General features: G+C 45.1%; 1 protein-coding gene across 1 annotated transcript in view; it reads left to right on the top strand.

Annotated features, from left to right (window-relative positions):
- LOC115312238 overlaps positions 1-23730 on the top strand; it is a gene marked incomplete at its 3' end in the record, with an annotated part of 32093 nt that extends 8363 nt beyond the window's left edge. The window contains exons 2-5 of the mRNA XM_042290429.1: positions 2007-2229; positions 7666-7828; positions 18099-18226; positions 23721-23730. Coding sequence (XP_042146363.1) covers positions 2007-2229; positions 7666-7828; positions 18099-18226; positions 23721-23730 — 524 coding nt within the window. The remainder of the gene's footprint in view (positions 1-2006; positions 2230-7665; positions 7829-18098; positions 18227-23720) is intronic.
- Between the last annotated feature and the right edge of the window lie 536 nt (positions 23731-24266).

The following is a 24266-nucleotide window of genomic DNA, read 5'->3' as shown; positions in this document are numbered from 1 at the left end:
GAAGTACCGACCTCAAACCGAAACTAGCGCCTTTTTGTTCGACGTGATGGGTGGGAATGCGAGATTGCAGTCGCTGCCATCGTTTAAAAGTTGGTTGCTGCAACGTGGAACTTACATTTGCGATGACTTCCACTTAAGCAACTCGGCTGTCAGAGATATCTACAGACGGCGTAAGTTTCCGAAACTAGTTGACTACAAAACAGCATACGCTTGAGGAAATTGATGGCACTATAGGCGCAAGAGCTTGCTTCGTTTTAAGCATAATATTATGAGTGAACCACTGAAAGGATACGGCTTAAATCTAGTTCTTTGGAACAGCTAGCAATACGTTTCGTAATACTTCTTATTTCCCTGGCATTGAGAACGAGAGCTTTCTCAAAACAAAATATGACGGGGCGAGATAGCTGCCGTTCAAATATGACTTTGCTTGAGTCTCGGGCAACGTCTCCATGTTTAGCCTTCCCGGCCGCTGAGTGAATGCGTCGCAGGTTTCTGCTGTGGGAGCTTTGTCGAAAAATGTTGCACTTTTCACCCATACACAAATGATGCTAGATCTCGCGGCCCCTGTGGTTGTCATAATGGAACAGCGCGAATTATTGCAAGGACAGGAGAAGGAACTGGACAGGACGAGCGCTGGACAGGACGAGCGCTGTTCGGACAGCGCTCGTCCTGTCCAGTTCCTTCTCCTGTCCTTGCAATAATTCGCGCTGTTCCATTATGAATCCATACCAACTCGCCCAGTTATCCTGTTTACTAAGCCTGTGGTTGTCCTGGGCCTTTCATTACACACTGGTAGGTTTCAGCGTCTGTACGGCTGCAAAACGACTCAAATTTCGCAAATAAGAGACGGGCCGTCGATTCCTCCCTTCGTGAAATATCAGACGCTTACATATCAAGCTCGCGTTTGAGTTTGTGGCCCGCAGGACGCGATTTCGAGCAGAAAACCAACTTTTTCTTTCAGTTCCGCTGTGCGAATGCCTCATCGTAGCAGACGAACTCTCGTCGTCTGCTCTCGCTCCTCGCCTGGGCGAGGCATGACGGGATTGTCGGCGCTAGAGAGCCCAAAGACGACGTACAGCGAGCGGCGTGAACGCTGGCCTCCCCGCGCTGTCTCGTGCTCTCGTGCACCGCCTAGGGATCGCGGGGGATTTTTCGTCAAAAGTTGCGAAGTTGAGCGCGCGCAGGGAGGAGGAAACTTTGCGGCGTTCTTTTGGTCACTCCCCCCGCTACGTCAAATAGCAAAGAATGTTTTGCTCCACGAGTTTAGCTACCCTGTTGTCTCTTCCTTACGTAACTTATTTGCGCTGTTTAAGTCAAGAGTAGAAATTCCACTAGAACATAAGACATTGTAGAGCCCGGGCAGGATCGACAGGTTTGGAGCAAGCGGGCAAACAAAACGAGTCGAGAGCGATCGTTCATGGAAGCTCGGCGAAGCCTCTATGGGCGAAGCGAAACTGGCGTGTTCGGCGTTTCGGTGGGCTTCTGATCAAGGTTGTCGGTCGGCTGCGTGTCATATCTCTAACATTAGCGGTTTTATGGGTTCACGTCCTGAAATCGTTTTCTTGTGCATAGATTATTTTTGGTATTCATAGAATTGACGAAATAGTGGTATCCGAACGAACTTTACGTCCTTTGACCGTACGTCTGTCTGCACGTCAAAGCTTTTTGACGTACAGTCAGAGACAATCGATGTACAATCAGAATCGCCACCAAGACATCCTGATGGCATTTCGCGGCGGCCGACTGCCACCAGGAAACCATCAGAAAGCCGAGAAGTGGAGTTTGACTGTCGGTCAGTGTAACTTGTTGGCCAATCAAACATGCTTGGCGTACAGTCAGGCACAGTCAGCGGTCCACTAGAAAACATTGACTGCCAAACAGGGTTACATTGATGGATTTTTCCTTCAGGATAGGACTGCACAATTAGGGCCCCGTTAGCGGGGTCCTAGTTTAAAAAGTGACCCGCTCATTCACTTTGGTTCGTAATGCAGCATTTTCTCTTGCAGGGACGCTGCCGAATAACACGATTTTATGTACCTTCGGGGCTCTATTCAACATGTCTGCAGCGTGGCCCGAGGAAGGCCTCTGCGACATCATTTTCTTGGACTACTTCTACAGATCTGGGAGGGGCACCTTTCTCGACAGCAGCTCGGAAGGGTTGAAGTGGTTTCGTGACTTCGCCCGGAACTACAGCGGAACCACCCAATTCGGAATAGGAATTGACCACCGGTACTATTCTGGCTTGACGTGCATACCAGGGATATTCGTGGGTATAGGTTTCTAGCCAGCAGAGGTTTAACTCGTTGTTTCTAAGAAGAATGAAAATCAGTGTGTGAGTCCACGTTGAGACGATGTGTTTTGAAATGTCTCGTCGTCAATGAAATTGCACACCAAAGGACCATGGAACTATTTTTCTAACGTGAAACGTTCTTTGGATAGGTTCTCCGTATTTCGTGAAGCCGCATTTCATGAAGCCGTGACCTGTAACATGCCATAATGCAACGCGCGCAGTGTTTCTTTATGGATCATCACAAACCTACACTCCAATTCAGATTTTAGTTTCTCGAAATGCTGGTGTTTAAAATGGTCAAAGTCTCGGCTTTCTTTTTGAGACCAAGGAATACAATAAATAGTACAGAGAGAACGAAGAAATTCCATGGGCAATAACTTTCCCAACTGACAGCCTTATAAACCTCTCAGGCTTCACCGGCTTGTGACACTAATCCGGCGTTGAGAGGAGTATTCACACGAGAGATGAATCCCGGGGGTGTCTCCTCGGCATAGGCATCAGGGTACAAAAGCGCCCGGCTCTTTCGATGCGGCGTGTTGACGCTAGCTCCGCGGCGGAAGAAGAAAACTATGCTTTGAGGGTGCAACTAATTTCGGTTTGGCTGCGGATAAGTTTGTTTTTCACGATAGTTGGTCGTTAAACGCTTTTGTGTCCAGTGTGGAAAACGCTAAATTCGTCTGCTGTGCTGTAAAGGCTGGAAACCACTGAACTTGATCGCAAACGCTGGCATATCCTCCCTCCGCGCGGACCCTGTCGGTCTAAAAAACGGTTAAAGGCCTGACCACACTAGCGGCAACGGCGCCGCCGTCCGGCATCTGGCCTCGGTTTTACGAGCGTTATAGTCAGGTGACAGCACTGACTCCCGCGTTCACACTTGGGGACCGGCGGCCGGATCCGCGAGAATTCCGACGCCCGGCGACGAAAGCAGGGAGAATTTCCGGCGGAGAGCAAGATCGCTATGGGACTAAATTTCAACGCCGGAAAGAAGTTTTCGCTCGCCGCAAGCCAATCAGAACGCACGGGGGAAGTGGCGCTTGGTGACGTCAGATCCCTGCTGACGTTGCCGCACTCCGCAGGCGGCAACAAATGTGAACGACCCGATCTTTTTTTGGCGAGCGAATTCAGTCGGCGGTGAGTGCGTATTTCGCAAGTGTGAACGAGCCATGACTCCCTTGTTCTCGAGGACGCGGGCGAGCCTCCGCCGGGTTTCCCGCTCTTTCTTCGTCTGCTCTTTGTCAGATTCTTTTTTCGGCTCTTATCTTTCGCATATATCAGCATCCAGAACGTACTCGCTGCCTACAGGGTCGGTGTCCATGATCATCTGGTGATTAACGTGAATGTGATCATTGTATACTTCGTTTCACCTTATGTCCGAGCGCGGTCGATGTTATGAGCCGAAGGGCCAATCAAACAGCGCGAAAAGCGCAACGTCATGGCGTGCTCTCTGCGCTTGATAGGACTAGCCGGCGGAGGAGCACGCACAGAGAGACGGCGAAAACCGACTGATCCTATCAACTGCAGAAAGCACGCCATGACGTTGTGCCTTTTTCGCTGTTTGATTGGCCTTCGGCTCATAACACTGGCTGCGCTCGGACCTAAGCTGAAACGAAGTATAGCCTGCTCGTTGATCTTGCGGCTGCGCCGCGCTCTGAAGGGAAGGAGCCGCAGGTTTCGGGTCCGGTCGGGTTAGTGCTACCGAACCACCGAGAGTCAGATCAGTGCTGCCTCGGCTGCACGCCAGAGAGGAAGGCTACTTTCAAGAGTGTCACCGAGGCAATACGACAACCGTCACAACGCGGGCGATATGCGACGAGTGCCACGAAGAAACTCACCTGTTATTCCGAATTCATCTTCGATAATTTCCCAGCGGTTGTTCTTAGCGTCCTTATCTATGTAGTCTGGCGGCGTATAAATTGTCATAACAAAACGAAAGGCCTTTACAGTCCCTTGAAACGCCGAATTAGAGCGCAACTAGTAAGGAGGAGGAGGGGAAGGTGCGGAGGGTGGCTATGCCCCTATTCCTCTCCTGCTCGCCTCCCATTTAGGGGATATTTAGCGGGAGATTTTTTTCCGCTAAATTTAGCGGGGAAAGTTTCCCGCAAAATTCAGCGTCCAATGTTTTCCGCTAACTTTAGCGGGGAACTTTTTCGGTAAATTTAGCGGGGAAATTTACCCATCATGCACCACGCGGTTACACCGACACCGACGGCGACGCCGCTGAGGCCGGAAACGGGCGCCTAAGAGCTGCGCTCTAAAAAGGAAAACAGTGGCAGTGTTGCGAGGAACAGCTCCGTTTTGAAAAACATTGGGGGGGGGGGGGGGGGAGTGGGGATAGCAGACGAAGCGAAACAACGCTACGCTCCATCGCAACGTAAAAGCCGCGCGGAAAGGCGGCTTGCACTTTGCCATGGCATCGCAACCTCACTCTCTACGCCACCGCCCATTGGCTTCTTTCTCCTGCGGGAAGAAGCGGCGAGCCCTCAAGCGTGCACGGGCAGGTTGCCTTGACTGCGCCGAGCGGCGATCCGCTGAGGGCGAAAACTAGTTTTGGCCGTCAGCCCGCGGTGGCCAGCGGCGTGCGGAAAGCCTCCCCGACGCTAGTGAGGTTCGGCCTTTAGCCATGTGCTCCCGAACCGTTTGCGACGGACAATTTCACTCATGGGGTCTTCACTGCCTTTTAAGCTAATAAATAAAATATTCGCGTCGTGCACAAATAATGCACGAGCGCATTTTGAAGTTGCAAATCAATCTCTAAATTTTATTTGAAATCCGACGTTAAAACCCGAACCGGCTTCTTAAAGAGCGCAAAAATATAAAACAAAATATATCTATTTTACTTAAAGGTCTTACAGCGGGTGTTTCAGTGAAGGTTTTCAAAAATCACTAAACTAGGGTGATTGAGCAAAAAAAGAAACTCTTTTCGGAAGAATCTGCCAGCCGCGACAGACATCAAAGATTATAAAAACACTTGAATTAGCTAGTCATGTTATGTTTAAAATTTTAATGAGCAAAAATAAACATCTTGTTTTAATAAGAAGTTGTGAAGCATCATCGAATACTCCTCAATCAGCTCATTTCAGAAATATTAAGGCAAGTACAACGTTTTATAGCGTTCCCCAAAGAAAACCCCTTGGGACGCGTTTTTAGGTTTCCACTCCTTACCAGGGCGCATCTTTGCGCCCGCAGTCCTGCCCCCTGACGGCCGAGGCGCAAAGCCACCGCCTCGCCTCACTTGTAAGACGGAGGGAAGTATGGCGCACGTGGCGTTGCACATCTCGGCCGCTGGGGGTCATGACTGCGGGCATAAAGATACGCTCCAGTAGAAAATCGAATCCTAAAAACCCGTCCAAATTGAGCGTTTTTTTTTTTTGGACGTCGTAAAATGTTACATCTGGCTTCTACATCTCTTCAAAATAAGTTGATTTAGTGGTCTTCGATTATTCTTATCGAGATTTTCTCGAAAACCATGTTTATTTTCACTAATTAAATCAGGTTATTACAAATAATTATAGTATTTATTAATTAGTATTTTTTAATTCCTTCGCGTCCACAAGAAAAGAGCTTAATTTGTTCCCTCTGAACCATTCATTTATAAGAGATACCTTAAACCCTTCGCTGAAACATTCCTATCTACCGAATGGATTGATGTCTTTAGATAACTTGTAAACGAGTGCACGAGTTGCTTTGCTTGAGGCTGGTTCTGCGGATATACTGCAGATATTACCGCTTTAGTTAGGCGGTATATATTTTAATGACTTCCATCCGTATTTTTTGTTAAATGAGAATGGTGCTCTTGAATAATAATAATAATAATAATAATAATAATAATAGTTTATTTTTTTCGGATGCGACGAAGTATGATTCGGGTCTGCCGAAGCCTGAATTGGCTTGTTTGGCTAAACCACCAGAATTAAAGTTATATATCAATTAATTTCAACATTGTGAAGAGTGCATCAGCACATAAAACACACACACACACATACACACACACACACACACGCACACACGTTTTAAGAAAAATAACATTGAAGCATTGGTAAAGTTAGTGTCCAGAGTTGTTGATATGTGGATAGTCACATTACATGAAGAACACACACACATACATCAAAATATTAAAAAAAATGAAGCACAGGTCATGTCAAGTTGCCACAGTACTTGGGTTGTAATAAAGATCACATCACTGGCCTAAGAAAAAAAAATCTTTAGAGCACAGTTTAAGACGCCCAGAAGATGAATCTGGTTCGTGCAGGCACACTTGATTTAAAATAGGTCTCGTAGGGCTTGTTTCAACTTTTTTTTTCAAATCCAGGTCCAACACTCTTTCAGGAAGACTGTTGAAAATGTCCGGTACATAAAATATTCGTTGTCTTCTGCCATACCTGGTTGACATTCTCGGCACCTCAAAACGAGTGGTATGTCTGAGTGCCCGAGGTGCAATGTGGGGAACTTTAAATTTGTCATCCCAAAAGTGTCTTAAAACAACCGTCTCAGTAAACAAAGCATGACATAATGGAAGATTAATATGATCAATTTTTTCTTGTTCTGTTTCGGTATCAGTGCCGTCTGTGATACTTCTAAACATTCCAGTCGAAATATTGTCAATTTTCTTTTGCCATCACGTAGAACAGCCACCATAAATGGTTATTCCATAGCGAAGAACACTGTATGCCAAAGCATTGATGACCATCTTTTTAACATATTGTGGAACAAGTGATCTCATATTATAAAGTAGACAGGAAACACGTCTAAGCTTTTTACATACAGTTCCCATGTGCGTATTCCATGAAAGGTCACTATCGAATTCAATGCCTAAATATTTCACATGGTCCACATAACCCACTGGAGTGCATTTACACGAAGGACAAATTGATGAATGTAAAAATAGTGGCGTATCTGGGATAACAACTTTTAACGGATTTCGGAAACACACCAGACGTGTCTTTGTGTTGTTAATTTTTAAGTCATTTTGCTGAAACCATTCAATCAAATGTGCGGTTTCACGTTGGAGAATAAAAATTGATTTTTCGTATTCTATATGGCGTGACAAGAGTACAGTATCGTCAGCATACTGATATAGTTTGCAGCTAACTATTGAATTTGACATTTCATTGACAAAGACATTAAAAAGTAACGGAGACAAGATAGATCCAATAATAATACTAATAATAATAATAATATCTTTATTCAACCCTGGAGGGTTGCGGCACCACAGAAAGGCCATTGGCCCATACCTGAGGCCTGTGGTGCCGCACTACTACATATTGTGAAAAAGAAACAAATAAATAAATAAATATGACAATGAAGCATCCAAGGAAGTGGCAATTGATTCGAGTGTTATTCAACGAGAGCTTATGCATATGTGCAATTTCTCCCAGCAATGCCCTTAGAGCATACGAGGACCTCAACAAAGCCGATGGTATGAGAACATTTTCAGACTTCTGGAAAATGAACATCCGGCATTACGGACTGCTTAAATTTCAAGTGCACGAAAATCTAACCCAAAGGAGTACCGTCCAGAACTACAATATTCTTTTCAAGGTAACGCACAGCCTTCCTTCTTTGTGGGAAAACGCCGGGCAATACATTGCTCGTATTCGGATCTGAAATATAACAAATAATAAGAATGCAATATAAATGCGTGTTTTATATTTTAAGGTTACCTAGACAAATTCTCGGTTCTAGCTGCTAAAAATGATTAGAAAATTAAATCCGTATCATGAAGCCGGATATATTTACACCGGGAAAATGTGGCATGTTAGGAATGCATCACAATAGCGCATTCCGAAAATCCGCAGTACCTCTGAGCGCCTTTCTGACACAGTACTGCAATCCTATGCACGGTCCTTGAAGGGGTAAAGTGATAAATAAACCCAGCGAATAATGTTGCTTATTATTTGCGATTTCAAAACGCCAAAATTGCGGTTCGATAACAAAGCAGGGCATTATCGTGTCTGTGATCTGCTCGCTTTGTTTTCTTCGAGTCCTGAACTCGCAGTGAGCAGAGATAATGAAACCAGCGACTTCCAGAATTTACGGAGCCTGCGAGCTTATTCGAGAGTACATTGGAACGGCCGCACAATTCACTGCGCCATGTGCTCCAATCTGCGGTTGTAGAAAGGCATTGTGGGATTTTCGGGAAAGCCCTACACTGCGCGACAACTTTTTTTGCCATTTCCGGGGAGAGAAGGAGAGCCCGCGCACAGCGTTATTCTGCGCTCAAAATGGAAGCGGCAATGCGAGCCTGTACCTTCCACTGCATTGCCAAGACAGATTGTCGCGGAGTGGAAACATGCACCCAGTAAAAGGAGTTGCCGTTCGTCCTTTTCAAGATTAGCCAGATGCTAACTGTACGTCTACAATAAGGATATGGTGCCTTTCATTCTGCCATACATCATCAAATGTTTTGTTTGGAACCGGTCTTGACGTCACTGGTAGGAATCTCAACAAGGCGCCACCCAAACATCTCCTCACGAATGTGAAGGACGATGCTTTCGCTCAAATTTCAGCGCATACAATGCCTACCTTCACACCCTTTGGCTTCGTCCCTAAGTCAAAGAAATTAATCTTGACTGCCTTCAGAGGCAATTATGAGTTCGGTGCCTCAGAGGCTTTGTTTACCGGTTTTTTCTGTTCCCCGCGCGGTACTGCTCAATGCGGCAAAAATACTGATTAATCGTGGGTTACATGGCAGCGCGCTCCCCGTGAATTATGTAGTGGTCTTGTAAAACTACGCAAGTTTTCGGTGTTAGAGCGGTCAAGCGTGACTTAAAAACGACTATAGGTCACTACTAAATGCGAGTACTTCTTCCGTCTGCCGCCCTTGCAAAGCGAACACAAGGGAATTGGAACTGAGCCGTCTGCGCTCTTTTATTTCCTTATAAACATCACAATGTAATTATGACAGCGTTAATTGCAAGCCCCCAAGTAAACACAAACAAACTGTTAGCTCATTGCTAAAATGCCTAATACTATCACAATCAGCATGAACGTGAGCACCGCTCTGTGTCGCCAGCAGTACTATCAGTGCCTCTGTTCAGTGCTCCGTGAATTATAAGTTAAGACACTTTGCGGACGAGAGATACACCCGTATTCGTCAGTCGCGAGTAGTGTCAGTTTAACCAGTGACTAGTGACGTCATCGACTAAAATTATCACGTGGCGAGTAATAGTCACAGCTAAGTGAGCGCTTGGTATTCACCGGTCATGTTTAGTGCCTAGTCGCCGCGTGCGACTCAGAATGCGACTAGCAAATCTTAGTCATGGCCTATGGCTTGTTTAGCCGGTGTTTAGAGGGTGACTAGCGACTCAGCGCCATGGCCGACTAGTATCACCGCTGACCGTCAGCGCTAACAAAGCACTCACTGTCTCGAAGCGCTGGGAGACACATCTATAAAGAATTTGAGGAGCAAATATTTTGTAAATAACCAAGTTCAACCGTCAGAATTACCGTTAAAGAGATCTCAGCAGGGCGCTGCACGCGAATCAGAACTCATTTACGGGCGCTTCCATATTTGTTTATGTCGCTGGCAATGCAACTTACGTGTTTCTTCCTGGTGTTTTTTTTTATTTAGTCTGTTAAATTTGTTTTTGGACAATTAATGTCTCATTGTAACTTTTTTTTTGATAAACATTTAAATATCAGTTTTTATACGATAAAGTATCTAGTTACAAAGTGGCGTTTAAAGGGGTGCGGAAACGAAATTCCAGCGCTCATTTTTTAGCTTTAATACGATGCATGTTGCAACATAACCTGAAAAATACCAGTCTCTTGATAAAAGGCACAACAAAAATAATTTTAGACCTAATTAAACGATATTTCAATGTGCACCTGGTGGATGCATGCGGAGCCTATTTGGGAGGTTATCTAGCAAAATTAGAGAACATGCTACGCAGTCATGACGTAGAAAGTTCTATCGGAGCAGCGCCGCCCTTTGTAATTCAACATTTTCCTACATAACTTTTCCCCTCAACCCACAAATCACGCATTGTGCCTAACAGTTAAAAAAGACAGACCCTCATTTGTGTACCCGGACACAGCCACTCTCCCCCTAGAACATTAGCCCGTCGCTCAAAATTGGGACAAAAGATGCTTTTCCCACCCCGTTCAACCCTAAGCTGACAGTGATGTGGAAGCTACGTGCTCCTTGGGCCGGCCACACGCTCTTCACCCCACGGGAACTTATAATATAACTCGGTTGTAACGCGTTTACGCTATTGACACTACCACAACGCCTGACAAAGCCACCAACGGCAAAGCTCATAACCACGCCAGCCTTGCTACGTCACTGTAAAAGCGTATGCACTTGGGCTAGTTGGTGATTCATGTTTGTGAGGGTAAAAGCGCTAAAAACAACGGACAAGTAAAAACAACGGACAACACAGAGCGCTACTTGCAACTGAATTTTATTTTCAGGAAACACACATATATATACACCGTGAAATCGCGACATGTACTTCAAAAATGCGCCATCACCCAATCAGTGTTCTTTTGTTCTCTATCTACTTTAAGAAAGATTTCAAAAACGCCACCTCAGCGCCAAACAGGGCTATAGATGGAGCGCTGACACAGGTTCCTTCAACGCACTCAGATATGAAAAAAGCTTCGAATATCTCCCTTGTCATTTCGTGCCGGTTTCGGGCCAAGATAATGGTGTTGTCAAACTTCGGGACACACCCACATCTGTCATAATGCACAGTCAGATTGCCCGAGGGTGACGATCTAACTGACAGTGCATGCTCCCTGAGCCTATCGTTTATACAACGTCCCGATTGGCCTATGTACACTTTGCCACATTATAAATGAATCTTGTACACCACGCCCTCGCTACACTCCACATACCGGTTCATATGCTTCTTTTGACAGACACCGACGCGTGTTTCCCCTCGTCCCACTTTTCCACACAATCTGCCCAGTTTTTGAGGAGCTGAGAGTAATACGGGAACCCCATGTTTTTGCCCCACTTTCTTTATACTGTGGCTCACCTTATGAACATAAGGTATTACAACTGGCCTGCACCTCGGCTTCTCTCCTACACCAGCACATCTTCCCCATAGTTTCTTTATCAGGCCCTCTGCCACCCCAACAAGAAGCGTAGGTGGAAAGCCTCATTCCTCTAGCTTCAATATCTGCAAACTAAAGCTGCCTTCTATCTTATGTGGGCAAGACTTCGTCAAGGCAGCCCTCAGGCATGTAGAGGCAATGCCCCTCTTAATTACTTTTGAGTGATTAGAATCAAATGGTAACACCCTCTTCTTAGCCCTAGGGCAATAAAACCACCAGACATTTGAATTCTGAAATAAAATTTTAAGATCTAAAAACTGTAAGCTATCATCCGCGGGACTTTCACTGGTGAAACTGAGCCCTAATGCACTGTCCCTAAACACCCCTAACATTTTAGAAATGAAGCCTTCCCTTTCAAAACCCTTCTTCAAACGAAAAACACCAGGTAATCGTCTACATATCTAAAAAAGCGTGAATAACTTCTTTATCTAACCGGCTTTCAATATCTCTGTCACACTTCGCTAAAAACAGGTCGCTCAGCACGGGCACCACGCTCGTCCCAATGCACACACCCTGCTTCTGTATGAGCTTTACTCCTTCATGAACAACATAGGTGGAGCTCAGATAGAAGCGTAACAATTCTGAAAACCCCTCCTCATACACGCCGCACTCGTTTTGAAACTTTAAAACACCAAACGCTTCAAAAGCTTCTCTAACCGCCTCAAAAAGTGCCTCATGTGGGATAGAATAAAAAAGGTCTTCGACGTCGAAAGAAACCGCGTCACAATTACCGGGATTTGAATCTTTAAGGAATTACACCTCACTCTCGGAATTACAGACCCTAGAAGGATCACGTAAATGAAGCTGCGACAGGTGTCGTTGAAGGTACACTCTTAGAAAAAAGGGTATGGATAGTCCTCCCTTAGCGGAGGAACAGTCTTGTAACCTATGTTCCTTTAGAAAGGGAGAAACCTTCGTCCCTGATGCAGGGGAGCAACTAGTTCCTCCGTCGCCTGCATCTCAATATGGCGGCCCCGAATCGAGCAAATCGAGCCCAATAAGGGTTGACGAGGACGCTACGTCTCTTGTACGGGACGAGAGGAAGAGCAAATAAAAGCGTAACACGAGCTTTCCGCGAACTGTGTTTATTTCCGAAGCCAGATTCCCCCCACAGGTACAGAAACTTGCGTTTCGAAAGCAGTTACTCAGTCTTCTCGTTGACAGCACTGCGATGTTAAACGGAGACAACCGACACCCAGTTACTTCGCGCACTTTGCGTCTAACCTTTGGTGTTCCTCGAGTCACAATTCCTTCGTCAACCGCACATCACGGAGAAGGACAAACTCAATCCGCGAAACCAAAAGCCGTTCTCGAAAGAACAAACTCGAAGCCGGTGTTTATCGCGTAGCCTGAAAGAAGGTTAGATCGCTAGCCACCAGATGGCGGGGTCAAGCAGAGTAATTGCAAGTATCTAGGCTAGGTGCGCTAGGTACCGCCCAATTCATGTTCTCCAAAAATAATTTGATTACCTCAGGCCATTATTGCGCTTGGGGATGCTCTACTCTACACACTTTACGCTTATTAGAGGCATCAGGTGAACATACATTGAGCACATATACGGCACACACACATATCAATACAACGGAACACCACACTAACTCGAACAACTACACCCATGCTCTGCGTTTCCGTCTTTTATACTGGTCGTTTTGAACGGACGGAATTTTTCGGTGACTGAATAAACAATAAAAATATTCCCAGCATGTCGATTTTTTTCCAGCAATGTCATACCTCTGAGAGTATTTTGAATGTCTTAGGGGATGAATCTCTTATTAAAAAGCAAACGCTCGATCATGCCGTATTTATTTGAAAGTCAATAAATCAAGCCGCTCCAATGCGGTTCGAAGCCATGAGTTTGTTTCCCCGCACGGCACGTCGTAACCTGTATTTCTATTGTAGTGTTTTTTTTTTTTTTTTTATTTGTGCTGTTCGCGCAAAGCTGCAATTGCCGTCGTGAATTAATCTCTGTAGAGCGCATATGCACTCAGCTGGAAGTGGTGCTTCACGGGCTGAGAAATCGCTTTTCGATCAACGTGAATGCAGACAAAGCTGCGACGTGCAGCAGGTGTTAAGTGTACTGAGCTACGCCATGGTGAACCCGAAAACGTCTAGCGCCCATCCTAGCGTGCCACTTGGAGGGCAGTTTCTCCAAAAACCGTAGTATATATTTAAACAGCAAAATAAATGGTAGCTTTTTTTTTCGATTTTGCCTACTATTGTTTTTTTAATGCTAAAATTCCACACTGTAAATATACGTACTGTCCGTCACGATTTCGTACTGTTGTCCTTGCCCCAGAGCACAATCGCTCTCGGGGACGAGACAACCGACAGTCAGATTAGCCACTCTACGATAGGAGCTTATACTGCTCAGACCAGCGTTCCAACATCACTACCCGCACGTTGATCGATTGCACGTAATTTCTCAAGTGGTATTAAACTTTTTAATGTAAAGCGGAATGTCAACCTGCGACACCCCGCCCCCTCCGATCACGGCCCGACCAGCGGCATCAATGCCCGACAGTTTACGATCTCATCTTGTTGTTACACCACTGATACGGGAACACGCGGTCACATCGGCGATAATTCCAGTCTTCTGTTCACAACCCACAACACTGCCATCACTGGCATGCAGCAACATAGCTGCATGCCAGCAATGTTGCTGACATGCACAAATACAGAACCACGTTAAAAGCCGGTTGCACTCGTCATCGGAAAACAGAACCGAACTCAGCACGGAAGGCACCCAGACAGCCGGCAGCAAAACCTGCCTGTCTTGGACGCAGTTCCTGTGGTTTCCATAACGTCGAGAACGTCGACGCAGTTCCGCGTGGTTTCCCTAATGCAGTTCCGTGCCACGTGAGTCCCGCAATCCAGAGACGGCCATCCTACCCAGTGTACGTGGCGCTGCTGGAACTGCTTCGGAACTTCGCTGTTTCTAGCGGTTTCGTTCGCTCGTTTAATAAAATTAGTGATAAAAACGTCAATGCAACCGAAATGTTCTGCACGTTTAGACTAGAAGACGGAATTACAGGCGGCCCTCGCTACCGCTGAAGCTCAATCAACTCTACAGCTATTTATTAAACAACGTGCCCGACCTGCTCGAAAAACGAAACCGAAACAGGTGAGTCGGGAGGGCGAAAGCTTTCTCCCGTCTGCCTTGAGAAGGAGAAAAACGTTTCGTTCCTCCCCTTTTCTCGTGTCCGCTTGGGGGCGCGTCAGTAGAAGGGAGGAAGACGCGCCGTTGCTACTTTTTTCCTCCATTTTTTTTTAGAGTGTACGACGACACCTGTGATTGCCGCGACCCCTTCTGCGTGACTATCGCCCTAAAGGGCATAATCTCCTTGTGTGTTTTAACTGAGAAAAAGATACTCAGGTGACAACCTTTAGCTCGTTCGACCGACGCTTTCAATCTGTCAAGACCTAGGTTTTGAATCATTTCAATAGCCCTGTATCTTTGTAATTGAAACTTTCTTCACCTCCTTAAAATTATTCTCCGAAACAAAATGACAAGGGAGATATCCGAACCTTTTTTCATATCTAAGTGCGTTGAAGGAACGTGTGTCAGCGCTCCATCTATTGCCCTGTTTGGCGCTGAGGTGGCGTTTTTGAAATCTTTCTTAAAGTAGATAGAGAACAGACGAACACTGATTGGGTGATGGCGCATTTTTGAAGTACATGTCGCGATTTCACGGTGTATATATATGTGTGTTTCCTGAGAATAAACTTCAGTTGCAAGTAGCGCTCTGTGTTGTACGTTTCTTTTACTTGTCCGTTGTTTTTAGAGCTTTTAAACTCACAAACTTGCTACGTCCCGAACGCGGGGAATCTTTGTGTTTCTGTATTTGTTTGAGCCAGATATCCGATTACGCATCGCGCTCTCCGTTCACTTCTCTTCGAGCGCTTGCTCGAGTGCAGCGTTTGGAACGAAACATATAACCAGTCGTTCAAAATACAAACGTATTATCATTTACGGCTATTATTCCTTATACCTGACTCATTTCCGAACGAAATTTGAATATTTTGATTATTTTTGTTTGCGTACTCCTTTAAGTACACGTGTCCGTGACTAATCTTTTTATGTCACTTCCGCTTGGTAGTTCTGACTAGTGAGTCACCCGCTCGCTTCGCGCTCGTGAATGCCGCAAAACTGGTCGATCCTTAGCCGCTGATATTTTCTCTTAGTTCGCGGCTACATGGACGCGATACTAACTTTAAAACAGCGCTAGTTAGCCACGACTGGTGAATACGGTTGAGTAGGTCTCCAGCGATCGTTGCGCCATTCTGCATTTCCGGGTCGTCTGCTAGTGAAGAACGGTCGACGGTGCCGCAATACTGTTCACCAGTGAACAAGAGCACTTTTCGCTAGGAATATGCGCAAGAAAAAAGAACTTATCGAAGGTTTCGGAACGATACTAAAAGTGCCTAATATTCACTTCGTGGGAGTTTTGCGAGAGTAAAGGATCGCAAATCCGCACTCGCAAGAAGTTAGCGCAGTTCAAGCGCAGCTCGTATCACGCTCCCTGGAACCGTAAAATCAATATGGCACAGCATTAATCAATCGCAAACTTTCCCGCGGTGACTTCAACGTCCCTCCGAGTCTTTATCGTGCGATAACCAATCAATCACCTTGATTGATTGGTTATCGTCACGCCGCATAAAATCATGCGCGTGCGTACTACAAATTGACCCCCGTAAATGATGACGTCACAACATTGCGCTCCGCTGAAAACAAAACGTTGCTCTGCTGGCTGGAAGCAGAGGTATGTCAGAAGAGTGGCGATGAAAACGACCCGTCTGCTCTTCTTGTCTGCAGACTTCAGTGACCCGCGCGGCGGTGAAGATTTTCATCGCGACACGCACGCGCTGCTTGCAGCGCGTGTGTTGAAAGGTCACGGAGTTACTTTATATTTCGACGCATGTTGCTGTAACTGCATGGACTCCGCACGTTTCACCCGTTAAATGAGCCGTGCGCCTCAATTCCGCGATAATGTTCTACGAAGAAATATTTTGGGACCGCCAGGGGCGGTGCTGTCGACACACGAGTAAAGCGAAGTTTGCTATTTGCACAGCATCAACCGGGGGTCACGTGACACTCCAGTGACGCCACATCTCTACGTCACGCATCTCTACCGGTCAGGGCCACGTGACTTTCTCTTCGCGTTTTTTCGGGTGGTGTTATTTGGGTTCGTCGACTGTCAAGCTTACGAACGGGTAGGCTTGGCTGCCACGAACCGGCGTTCGTGGGTGGTTCACAGTTGGTCGTCTGCGAGCAATGATTTCTATGTCTATTTGCTGGATAGCGATTGACCAGCTCAGCCTATGTACGAGAATGCGGCCACGGTCGGCCATCTTTTTGGTAGAGTGATATTAACTCTAGCCATCATAGTAGTATGGCGGACAGCGCTATTACGGCAGGCTGCCCTAAAATAGCCTTAGATCTACTACACTGTACCGTGGGTGATATTTTGTGGTTAACTGAAGTTGTTCGACGAATCAGATTCTTGAAACCCGGCGTGAAAGGTAGCTTTATTTTTGAGAACCCAGCGAAAGTTCTACGAAAGTGCAGCACCAGGGTAAAGCAGCGCAGCTCGCATCGAAAGCCGAGGCCCTACCGGCGTCTGCTTTCGGGGCTTTTTTTGATGCGACTGTCGATTCGTGCTGTGGTGCTTTTTCCCGGTGCTGGGAGTTTGTGAAACTTTCACCGGGTCCTCGAAGATAAAACTATCGTTCACGCTGTGTTTCAACAATATGTTTCGTCAAACAATTTAAATAAAGAACGAAATATAACCCACGGCTATTTTTGCCACAACGCTGTCTGCCATGGATGGATGATAGTGGCTGCACCAGCTGTACACTGGCTAGAGGTAATATAACTCTACCGAAAAGATGGCCGCTAGTGGCCGCATTCGCGGAGCGGGCAAACGCGATACAGCAAATAGACAAGAGATCAGTGTCCGCGAGAGTCTCTGCCTCCCCGCCTGCTTTCCTTCTCGCCGCGCAAAGACGCAGCGCATGCGCACCTGCGACCGATCTAAGCTCTCGGCGTCCGCCATTCAACAGACCTTTCGCTCAATCCCCCAAGCGCTCCAGCCCGCACTCGAGGAATCGTGTTAACGGTGGTCCTTCAGCTCCATAAAGATCGGTGATTTCGACCAATTCAATGGTTACACAGTTTCGAGTGTAATCCGGAGTCACCTTGATCAAGCATCATGTTGAATACAATTTACTGTCTTGTCACTTTTAAAATTTATCGTACCTGTTAGCGTTTTTGATACTGTGCATCAGATCCACCTTTTAACCTGTCTCTGTGAAAAGCAAAGAGAACGAGTTATGTCTATGCTAGAAACTAGAGGAAACATACCTTGGGAGCGAAGGGAAATATTAGACTTTCGGAAAGAGGGGAATGACAAATAAGTATTTGAAAAAGGAGTAGACCAAACGAAATACAAAGTAACGGACAAAGGCTGTCAGGTTTAACTCCTATCATTGAAGTGCATCAGGTGAGATAAGAAAAAGTAAATGAACTAAATTGTATCTTCGCTCAGATTTAGTAGATGTATTTCAACCTACGAGTAATTGGGGACTCACACCACTGAATAAGATTTACATCAAGGGGCCTCGAACGAAGGCAGTGATATGCGGATCATTTCACATCTACGAAGTGAAAGGCAACTTTTACTATAGGTATGGTACATTGGCAGAATGCCTAGAGTATAATTATTCGTCCTTATGTTCCTATGTGGTTTAGAGATTGAGAGAGCTCCAGGAAATGAATAGAGCCGGGGACGTCCATAAATTTGGATACATCATCCTTGGCGTTGGCCTCTTTGCCCCCAGGACCGGCAAAGCCTACGACTACCTGGAAGAACTTCTTCGGTACGTTCTTAGATTTTAGGTAAAGAAACGACACATGCATTGAAAGGCCTCAAACACAGCTGAAATATTCATTTTCCAAAAAGTGTTTAAATAGGCATCATGACAAAGAGAAAATAAACCAAAGGGAAAGACATTAAACATACTCTATGCAAAGCTTAAAAAACAAATTTAGTGACATATCAATAACACAAAAAAACGTTCAAGAAACCCACCTCCTCTCTTATCCACTAACCTTTGCTAACTGCTCTTTCGTTCCACCTCCGATATTGGTACAACTAAGTTCGGTGTCACAATGCGGACCACAGCACGTGCCCCCTAGCTGCTCAAACTACAATTAACAAACGAACCCTGAAGGTCCTCACCTTTCAAAGCCCAAGAAGCCGTCGTAGTTCAAGGTACAAGCTAAACGAAGGTTTGCTAACAACATTCCCGTGTTTTAGTATTCTTAAGGACTCTTTTTATCAGGGGCTGTAATAATTTTTTTTGTAACTCTACGTAAATAGATCCCCACAATGATACTATATTGTTAAAGTGAGTTAGGTGTTTCTATACTTTGTGTGGTGTTAAGCGCGTATTTATGCAATGTTTGGATTGTTCAACTTAACATAGGCCGTAATCGGAGCCTATCTTCTTTGCGACCGCTGATATACATTCTACGTATTGTTTTTTTTTTAGCATAACCTGTACTTGCTGAAGCGAGGGCATTCATGCGTCTCAGCCTGTAAGCCATGAAAAGGCGGTGCCCATATTAAAGCTGTGGGCTAGCGCATTGTAGTCGAGCTTTTGGTTTCACGTTATAAAATCCCCAGGTGCTGGAAAGGAATCTTCAGTCCACCGCTGGAAAAACCAGATGCCCGTTGTTGGTTTGGCACAAAAAATCCCTAAACTTCACTATGGTGGGAAAGTTTAGGAAATTAGGGAACGATTACTTGTTTAGAAGGTTTATTAATTTTCTGAGTTGCCTTTTTTGAAGATACCTGACAAGACGACTATCTTAAGATATAATCCCCTAAAAATCCTCCATTTCTTAAGACGAGGGTGAGATGAACCTATCGAATGAACACATGACGTTTGTTCTGCTGCAATAATTAGGTTTTTAATTAACCCTATTTTTACATGCTTTGAGAGGCAGCTACCGAAAGGAAGAAGTGGCTTTTCGCGGATTTGCCATACTCTCAACGAAAGAGTGCATCTGTTTTGAGCTGAAGTTCCAGGTAACCTATGTAACCGTCCTTCGGCCTTTCAAGCATATCAATAATTCAGAAGATATCTCAAACACGAACTTCTCTAAAGATTATGTCAGAGACACGTCTGTAGAGCATTCACTAGAGCACTCGAGCACCGCGACGCAACGGCAGTGGTGCAGCCATACTAGTTACAGAGTTCTGCAGATAGGAAGCCGCGGTTTTCTGCAAGGTTTCATTTTTATTTATGACCTCCAGGGAGGGGAGGGGTAGATTGACTTCGCGGTATTTCAGAAAAAGCTAAATTCTTAGCCACTTGAGACCCCGTTGAGTTTTGTAGCTGCCCCCACAAAATCGACGTCCATCAAGACCTGTTTGAATTTCCCATGCGCATTGTTTCAAACGGCTATCGAACGTCCTAAGTAAACCCCCAAAAACCCATGTAATATTCCTTCCGATGTTCCAGTTCTAGCAATACTGCAAACAGTTTGACTTATCGGTTTATGAAGTACCAGCTATTTATCTTAAACCTCACTGTTTTGTGCGCCGTGATCCTAGTGAAATTTGAGTGGTCGCTTCTGTACGAGGCTTTTCCAAAATGCGACATATTTTTTAATGATGACGACTGTAGCGTCCACTCTCAAGAAAAAAAAGTGTAAAAGGGTGTATAGTTACACCCTTTGTCCCATATAATGCACCCCCAAACTTCAATTTGACGTACAGCACCCTACAGTCGAACAAAAGGCCCCACATGTTACGAAGGGCTTGACAGCTTTGTGGTACAACTTATTAAAATAGCGAATGCACGTTTTGCTGACTACAAAAAAAAAAAAATCGGTGTTTTCTTGGTCCTACTGTAAAAACTCGGTGTTTTCTTTCTGTGGTCTTTGATAAGGACTTTAGCTATTTAAAAAGTTATATTGCACTGTAATCAAGCCCCTCGTAAACTTTGGGGTGGTCTGTTCGACTATAGGGCTCTGTACGTCGAAATGAAGTTTTGGGGTGTATTATATGGGACAAAGGGTGTAACCATACACCCTTTTACACCCTTTCTTTTGGGAGTGTGGGTTCATTTCTGCTGGGTGGGACTGGTGGCATCACACAATCGCAAAAACAATATTCCTCCCGGAGGGTTTGATGTTTACTTAGTTAAAATGCGTACTGTTTGTTTAGACAGATGAACGGTGTAAAGGTTGACAATACTCCACATTGGAGATAGTGGAGCTTTTGCGGGAGCATATCTAAAGTTTTAAAGCTGTAAATACCACATCGTAATCCCTGATTTTTAACGCGAATCCATGCGTCAGCATTGGTGAAGAGTTGAAGCTCTCACCAATAAAAACAGTCCAAATTTAGTCACACAAAGAGTTCAGGGTTTGTCACTCACTCTAAAATTAAAAAGAGTGTCAAGTTGCTTTTTTTTTAAAGTGTAACTGGCATGTCCCAGACTCCACCCCTCTTGCTAGAGTAAGTGTTAAACTTCGAAAAAGAGTAACTGGAAGTCAACCGTTCGGAGCGAGTGTTACTCTTGTCTAGATTAGGAATTGTTCTTCGTAAGAAGAGTACCGTTAACGCTTTCAAAGGAATAGCCTTTACTCTTACAGTTCGTGTTTTACGCACGCTGAAAGTGAGCGATGGGAACACTGGGTTAGCCTAAATTAGCGACCCTTGCCAATAGTTAAAGTGACTTTCATATCACGTGTTAATTTCACACTTGAAAAGAATAACCTTCAACTATCTTGTGAGGGTGGCGTAAACTCCTAAAAGTAGGGTTATATGTAACATATATTGACTGCCGTCGCAACTCTACTGAAGTTGAACCGACTACTCTTACGTGGTGTTAAAATCGCTTTCATATAAAGAGTTAATTACAATCTTTTGCAGAATAACTGCAATTACGTTAGTTTCTGTAACATAATAGCATTTTGTATTTTAAGTTTACTGGAAGTTCATCAGTCCTAAAATATTGAAAGCTTATCAGTTTATCAGTCCATGCCCAGAAGAGTGGCATTCATCTCCTGTAGTGTTATGATTCAGAATAAACATTTTCATCATGTGAATGGGAGTCTATGCTTCTGCAGATCATTTAAACATCTTCTACAGGAAAACATTTGTGTCGAAATAGATGAAACGACCTAAATCAACAAAAGAGCGGCAGCGTTCCTTAAAATGGTGCCTGCAAGTGCATACGAAAGCTCACGTTGCTCCTTGTGAAAGGTCAGGGTATGACAAATAGTGGCAGAAGCCATGGTGCTTTTTATATAAATCAATTTTAATTGCAAAGAAAATAATTCTACATATCCGACTTCCTGACCGTATCGAGAGAAGACAGCATGCTTTGAAACTGATGAATGCATTAAATCAACATTGCAAGCGATCTTCCACTTTTGTACAGTAAAAGATGATACCCAGAACAACGCAAGAATGATCACTGCACTGGTCGCTATGTCTGTCACCTAAAATAAGAACTACTCCTACTCCACAGTGGTGATGCTTTCAGAGCCCGAGACCTTTTCTTTGATGCGCGCCACTTGAAAACGTGTTTGGTCAGCATGTATTCGTGTAAACGGCAGAATAAATTTCGTGTACTGGTGTTAGGCACTCTTCTTAACCTGAAAGTCGATAGAATACAAATAGCATTATGCCAGGTCGGACAAACAACAGCTACTCGGTAAATAAACGACTTCATTTGGGGTGAAAGTTAAGGTTCAGTGGTTGCTGTGGCCTCCCAGTGAGATGAGAGAAATAAAAAGAAAGGCTGTCATTCCCTCGTTTACTCTGGCTTTTCACTTAAAATTGTTCTTTTTTTATTTTCGTAAATATGTGTCTGGTTACCCTGGCACAACCGGAAACAACGCACAAATAACAAGGACGAGGAAGGTGTAGCCGAGACAAACGCTGGAAATACACTGAATATTTAATAAAAGAAAACAAAAACATCGAACTAACAGTCTATAGGGTGTCCCAAGTCACCAGGCTCGATCTAAAATACACCGTAAATATCGACACCTGCAGGTAGGAATCTAACCTTTTCGTCAAAGGTGTAGTTCACAAGTCGGTTTTTCTTGTGAAATTACAAAGCTTAACTCCTTTTCTGTAAACCATAGGGCCAAAACACCTAGCCAGGGTGAACGTCGGGCGGCGACGCAGACGACCAAATAATAGTAGAGGGCGTTAGGAGCAGCGTCTGAAGGATTAGTCGTCCAGCTAAAGAAAGCTTACGACACGCAGACGAAATGCCGCTGGCAGCAAAAGCGCCGTCGTCATGAAAACGTGTTTTTTTTTCCCTTCAAGTTTCGCTTGCACTGTCTGCATTTATTATGTAACCAAATGTATATTACAAAAATATTCATCTGAATAAACCACGATGGTCGCGAGAAGTCTTGATAAGGAGGTAGAGTCGTCTATCAATACAAGCGCCATACCCGCCCAGCAACTCGACTTGGTCGTCTGCGTCGCCACGCGCCGTTGACGGTGGCAAGTTTCTTGGCCTTATTTTTTTACAGAAAGAGAGCTACGCTTTGAAAATTTACAAAAAAAAACGACTTGTCAAATACACTTTTGATGAAAAGTTTAGATTGCTACGTGAAGGCCTCGATTTTTACGGTCCATTTTAGGCCGAGCCCGGTGAATTTGTACACCCTATATATTTCCGCGAATGACGACGTGACAGAAAAAGAAATAACGGAAGAAACTGAAACGTTTATTGAGGTGAACTTGTGGCCAATGTAAAAAAAAGGAAGGAGAAGATAGCAACGGAGCGTCGCGGGCGTCAATTCGGCGCGACAGCAGAGACAAAAGCTGGGGCTGATTGACTGCGGCTCGCCTTGCAGAACCCCTTTATGTACACGCGTCGGCTTCTTGAACAATGGGCGTAGAAGGACCGGCGAATTGAACGCTCGGACCTCGAACAAGCAAGAGGGCTTTAAAATTTACCAGAACCTTAAACTGATAGAATAAATAAAATACGCGAAACTCCCAGGAATTGAACCCTGGGCCTCCGCGCGAAAGTCAAGCGCGGTAACCACTTGGCCACGCACTTTTTTTTTTTTATTGCCGGCTTAGACATTAACAAAATGTTACAATAATGATAAAACACTCACATCAGTCATTCTGCAACTAACGCGACATGGTTAAAAGTACTTCAGTTGGATAACACCTTCGAGTACAAATACCCAATCAGGAACCTCAGGATGAGCCTTCCACACTTCTACCATCCGTCGAACAGATTCGCCAAAGTACTCATGAACCGGACGGACATCCATATCGGCATGACGGACAGCCATGCGAGATTTCCATATGCTATGTAGGCCCAGGAGCATGGCGAGATCATACGGTACACCGTTTTCATTATCTATGGCTAAGTACCTAATACCATGGGGATCCAGAGGTAGACCTTTTTTCAGTGCTCGTTGCACCACATCCCAAAAGAAAACCCCGTCCCAACATTCTAGGAATACGTGCCCAGCTGTCTCTGGTTTTTTACACAAAAACAATTTACACCCCAAGCTACAAACATACCCTTGTCTTCCATCCAAGTTTTAGCCGGCAAGACTCCCATGTGCAATCTTAAAAAAACCGTTTTAACAGACGGCGGTACTGACATTCTCTTAACGCGCTGAAGGACGTTCTGCCCTGGGCCCACAGAATATAGGGATCTGTACAGCGGGACGGGGAAGACAGCATCAACAAGGACTCTATATAATTGCTTCCGACCACTTGGCCACGCACGCACTCTCTCGCCGACGCGCGTGGCAATATCACTATCGCCTTGACAGGTGCCTACAAAAAGTCACCTAATTCTGATGTAAACAAACCGAATTTTGACTGACGCATGTTCCAACTACAAGATAATG

Source organism: Ixodes scapularis, unplaced genomic scaffold (genome assembly GCF_016920785.2).
Source record: "Ixodes scapularis isolate PalLabHiFi unplaced genomic scaffold, ASM1692078v2 PGA_scaffold1__304_contigs__length_218370807, whole genome shotgun sequence".
NCBI lineage: Eukaryota > Metazoa > Arthropoda > Arachnida > Ixodida > Ixodidae > Ixodes > Ixodes scapularis.
Note: the sequence above shows the minus strand (reverse complement) of the source record. Positions and strands in the feature narration are given on the sequence as shown.